This window comes from Colius striatus, chromosome 7 (genome assembly GCF_028858725.1).
Source record: "Colius striatus isolate bColStr4 chromosome 7, bColStr4.1.hap1, whole genome shotgun sequence".
In the NCBI taxonomy this organism is placed as follows: domain Eukaryota; kingdom Metazoa; phylum Chordata; class Aves; order Coliiformes; family Coliidae; genus Colius; species Colius striatus.
The window spans coordinates 3,352,109-3,357,749 of NC_084765.1; the positions used below are offsets into that span (position 1 = coordinate 3,352,109).

The 5,641-nt window shown below is 39.9% G+C and overlaps 1 protein-coding gene across 1 annotated transcript; it reads right to left on the minus strand.

Moving 5' to 3' along the window:
• Positions 1-5,096: 5,096 nt before the first annotated feature.
• Positions 5,097-5,228, minus strand: SMIM38 (small integral membrane protein 38). The gene has a single exon (XM_061999604.1). It carries the CDS (start codon positions 5,226-5,228, stop codon positions 5,097-5,099), a length of 132 nt encoding a protein of 43 aa, XP_061855588.1.
• Between the last annotated feature and the right edge of the window lie 413 nt (positions 5,229-5,641).

Below are 5,641 nucleotides of genomic sequence, written 5' to 3' on the forward strand. Positions count from 1 at the left end.
GCCAAGAGAAGTGGAGTACACAGATCCAGAGCCCTTGATGCTGGAGCATGAGTGCTGGACAGGATGGAGGAATTTTTGTCAGTAAGTTTCATATAGATTTGCTAATAGCAAAAAACCAGGACAGCTTTAGTCTCAGGATTTCTACCAATATTTTGAAAGGAGAGTGATGCAGCTGATATTTTATCTAGCTTTTATTCGACAGCTGCGTGAACTTCTTGCCTGATTAAATCACTTTGCTCAATAAATTTAGCTTCCCAGTTTCAGGATTAGCATCTATTTCAGACTTCACTTTTGGCTTGTCTGCAAACCCATACTATCCTAAATTCATCCAGTCTGTCTCCTACCTCAGTCTGGTGTTCAGCCAACCACTCACTCACTTATATGTAGGTTTTGTTTTCAGCATCTGTTCTCAGCCACAGTATGCACATCTTCCCTGGCTTTTCTCATTGCAGCATCATTCTCTGCTTCTTACAATCTCTCCCTGATACACTGTTGTTCCTTATAAGATCTATACACACAGTCTTCCTCAATTCCTTTCTAGTATCCCATTATTTCTCTGCTCCAGTCCCTCTGCTTGAACAGTCCTTGGTTCTCACTACCAACCCAGAGGCTTCTATCCACCCTCTTTATCTCTATTGCTCATTCCTATTGACAGTTTTCCTACATGGTGTGGTCCAGCTTGCCTTTTGTCAGCTACACACGACACACTTTCCTTCTCCACCTAAAACCTCATCATAGTTTCATTTTTTCCTGACTATTTCCTTATTCTCACTTTCCCACGTTAGATCTGGTCTCACTCCCCTGGAATCTGATGCGGGTAGTTACGTTTTCTTCTTGTGAATAAGAGTTACATACCCCTGACAGGGCAGGGGGCAGAAATCAGCTCCTAGAATGGGACAACTACATCTTTTCAGAGCTAAATACTGCCAATATTTTTTTAGCATGGGTAAAACAATGTATTTTTCTCTAGTCTTGTTCTTGGAAGATGTTAAACTGTTCTGTCTGAAGCTTTCTGAAGAGAATTAGCCTGAGGCAGACACCCAATGCAACATGGAAAAATTTAGTTTGAAAAGCTACTTTGACAAACTTGTGAACAGCTGAAAATAGGCCTTTAGGACTGGAATTGCTTGGCAGCCTTAGATGCTGTTACTAGCCCTGATTGTAGTGAGACTCAAAGTGCATCCTGTAATGTCATCCACTTTGGTGACAATCAAGCATAAACCAACTGAAGTTTATGGAGTAACTCAGAGTTAACATAACCACAACAAGGCTTCTGCCCTTTAATTGTCCAACAATTTGGTGCCTACATGAATGCTGATAGAAGACCCCTAACAATGCTTTTCCATTCCCTAGGGCTGTGTTATGGAATATGAACACGGGTAGCAGAGTTGGTTACAAGATTTCCCTTGAGTCTCAGTTTATGATGTGGCAGTTCATTCTAAACAGTTGGTGAACAAGCCACTGGGCCCTCAGCTGTCTGGATTCCTTCTGCTAGAGTCAACCTAATTGCAGCCCTACTCATGTCTTTAGCTCCTCCACTCTGAAGTTTGCTGTAAGGGACCTACCTAAAGTAATTAGAGCATCTGTTGCATCGCCAGGTCCATTTAAGAGAGTCACTCTGCAGTTTGGTTTCCATGGTTTGACAGTAATTGTTTAAGTGGATACCATTGTAAAGACACTGCAAAATAAAACTGTAGAATTATTTAAATCAATTAAAATAATTAAATGCTCATCTGACCACGGGCTTACATGTAATGAGTTCTCCATACCATAATGCAGTCCATAATCCCAACCTTGTGCATGCTGCAGGATGTCAGATTGACATTTGCAGATGACAGGTTATATAGAATCAATTGAGCTTTTACAGAAAGATTGTGAGCCCTGGCTTCAGAAAAAAAATAACAATAAAGTATCAGTTGCAGGACTTGAAAAGGACTATTTTGTTTGGGAGTAAATCTGGTTATATTGGTACCAGGCAAACAGTCACCATGAACTGACAAAGTCCAAACATGTGCCATTGCAAATGGCATTTCTCAGCTTCAGTTATTTAAGCAGCTAAATCCATCATCTGTCTTTCAGAACTACTCAGGACGGAGTAGCTTGAAATGGGAAGGGCTTTTATAAGAAGATATTCAAATATTAGCATACCCTATATGAAACTATATGTGCATACATATGCCTATACATGCATCCACACACATCTCTGTGTGCACTCCCTTCCAAGTGGGTATGGCCAATGTTCATAAACCCTCTACATTTACAAATGTAAGAAACATCCAGTTACATCATCACACTGCCATTTCTGTGTCCAGACATCACACAGGGGGTTTCTTACTGTTTTATATGAATAAAGATAAGTGTATTTTAATATATGTAGACCACTAGATAAGTAAAAAGATATATATCAAGAAATCATTTCACACACAGGAAAAATTTTTATGAGTAACAATGAAATATTAAGAGTGCCTTATGAAATATTAAGAGTGCCAATGAAATATTAGAAGTGCCTTATAAACTTCTGTAATTGCACCTGCTTTCAGTAGTGAGTCAACAGGCCAAAGGTAGTTGTTGGTTACAAAGGAGCTTCAGTATCAAACACAGAGTGAGACAAGATCTGTCGTTCAGTCTGTTGACAGAGTCACCAAAATTTGATTTTCCAAAACTCAATCAGAACATAATATAACCCCATCTTAGAGGTTCCTCAGGATAATGTCTTAAAGCACAGAGTAGGTTTTCTCGCCAGCAGATTACATGGTAATTTTGGTCACTGTTTAGCACAGTAATGATAGAAATTGATACATACAGAATTTATTTCTATGTAGTGGATTTTAATCTATGCATATAATTATTTTTAGATCAGTAAGGATTTTAATAACATCATAGCATTCAGTTATTTTTCTGTTTCTTTACATATATCTTTGTTTCACGTTTTGAGAAAAGATCCCACACTGCAATTTGAATTCACACTGTCCACAGCTCAAAACTGCTGTTAAACATATGCTTCTTTTTAAACACATCCTCACACACAAGCAAAACCAACAGAGCACAGATATCTTCTTAAACATCTAAATTAAATTGAAGACATTTTTTAAAGACTCCAAAGAGATTTACAGTCAAGTCCATTCAAATCCCAGTGAAATACAGCCTTCAAGGTGGATCTTACTACAACTACTTGACATCAAGAAGTTATCCCCCAGAATTTTTCCTTCTGCTGCACTCCATACAGTAAACAGAAATTAATTTGTAACCAGAGGCTTTTACATTTAAAACAAAGTAAGAAATGGCACTTTAAAATAATCTTTAGATTATATTCTCCAGAAGGAAAAAAATATGCTTAAATGATAGCATAAGAGGATGCTGCTCATCAGCACCAGAGGCTCCCCATGCTCCAGATGAGTTGGGCTCACTTTTTGGGGTGCAGAGAGCAGCCCCCTTCAGCTATTGGAGGCTCACTTTGCCCAATTTTCCAATTATACATTATCAAAGGTATGTCTGTACATCATGTAGAAAATGTCTCACTCGCCTTTTGTGGTCTGCTGGTGTTGGGAAACAAAACCAAAAAAGGACAGAATCATCATTAAAACAGAGAACCACACAGATGGCCAAGATGGGTAGTTACACCTACGTTTAATTTATTATCTTATGGCTAGATTGCAAGTCAATGACCTGCATCTTCAGTCATTTCAGGCTGTTTTGTACATTGATCATCCACCATAAACAAAATCTGAGGCTGAAATCAATTGACTTGACATTTACCTTGATCCACAGCATAAACACATATCAGCTCTCATGTCTGAGGAGGCTTCAAAGGACAAAGTGATAAGGCTTGATTAACACTTACCAATGAGACAAGCCTGTAGGACTGTGTGAGTCATGAATGGTCCAGAAACTTTTTAAGGGAGTGCTATAGTTTTTTTACTGAGGCTGAACTCTGATACCATCATGTGAGCTACCAAGAGATATAGAAGCCAGTTTATGAAGTGGTAAGCATCACTTTTAAATGACAGAAAGTTATCAACCCAAAAAGGATTATTTTTTTTAATACAAAAGGTCACTGGGCCACTGCATTTCTCAGCCAAGGCAATACAATTTTCCTACTTCTGCTTTAGGCAAATGCAGTTCTTAAAAGTAGATGTTAAATTGAGTTGCCAGGTTTTTGGATGTTTGACTTAGTAGAACATGCATTTGACAGCAGACAGTTCACTTGGAACATCTTCTTTAATTTTCTAATGAGTTAACTAAAAAAACCCTGAGCCACTGCAGCCTTGGGCAAGTAGTCAATCCTTTGGTGGCCTAGCAAGCTCCTTGTTAAAGGTTAGAAATGAAGGAACATTGCAGAGCCTTAGAGTCAAAACTCAATGCGTGCCGTGCTGGAATGTGCTCCCCACCACTCACTGCTGCTGAAGCACACAGGTAAAGTCCGTCAGATACAGACTGTTTTTTCGTGGAACAGACTATTCCAGTGGTATCCAGCTCGTTCTGGTGCTCAGACCATATCTCTTGCTAAGAAATGGGACTAATCAGAAGGTTCTAGTCAGTTAAAAACATTCAATCAGTTTCAGCTCCAACTGAGTAGGAAAAACTATGAGGAATTTGGTAACAAATCATCAGGTAAAATCCACTCCTGCAAGGCACGTGGACACTGAGCCCAGCCAGCAATCAGCTTCATTCAGGGGCTGTCAGTTATCTGGGCAGGCTGTGCAGCTGACATCTTAACGTACAGACCAGCAGTTCGTCCGGCGGGCAGCGAGCCATCACATCGCACGCATCGAGGCTGGGCCACTGGCAGTCTTGGACTGCCCAGCAATAGGATTCTTTCCAGCTTGTCCAGATCATTTAACTGGCAGAAGTCCACGAGCCTGTTCCCAAGAACAAATTCATGCCAGAGTATGACAGGAAGTCATTTGACTCAATCAGTTGTCGTTTTTTTCCCCCTCTGTCAGCACGAGGCTTTCTGAAGAATCTTCACTCACTCACAGTCTCAACAGGTCATTTCTCTCTCATCAGATCCAAAAGTAAAGTCTGCTCTAGCTCCATTGGCCTTATCCAGTTCTCTCCATTGTCAATTCAGTTTCAAACACACCTTTTGAAGTCTCCTAGTGCTCTTTTCTCCTGTCAGGAAACCTTCGAGACAGTTTATAATCTATGTAAGTACTAAGACAGGACCACAAAATGAATCGTATTAATATAATTACAACCAGTAAAATCATCAAAACGACTGATTCCATATTTAAGCTGGAATAATGAGGTAATGTGAAAAAAATACTCTGGGAGATCTAATTATGTAATGCAGCATTCAGTTCTGCACGGCCAGCCCAGCAATTCCTGTAACATTCCAATCAAAGTGATCTCACTAGCATGTGAGAGAAGAGTCCAGCTGACAGATTTAGGACATGTAACGTACTATTTAGTCAAGAGGCCCCATGTGCTATTCATAAAGAATTAACAACTCCTATATTGACAATGACAGTATTGTCAGAAGAGCTTTGGAAGGGGGGAAAAAAAAAAACTCCATAAACTCTGTCTCTGTGAAGTTGGATTTTTTTTTTGCCCCTTTTTTCCAGTGCTGATGTAATCTCCAAACATCTCCAGCAGCAGCTGCTCAGCGAAACCAGGCACCTTCTCCCTGGTCCCTTTCAGC

Coding starts and splice junctions, on each gene's coding strand:
- SMIM38 (XM_061999604.1), bottom strand. CDS start 5,228: ATGGAATCAGTCGTTTTGATGATTTTACTGGTTGTAATTATATTAATA.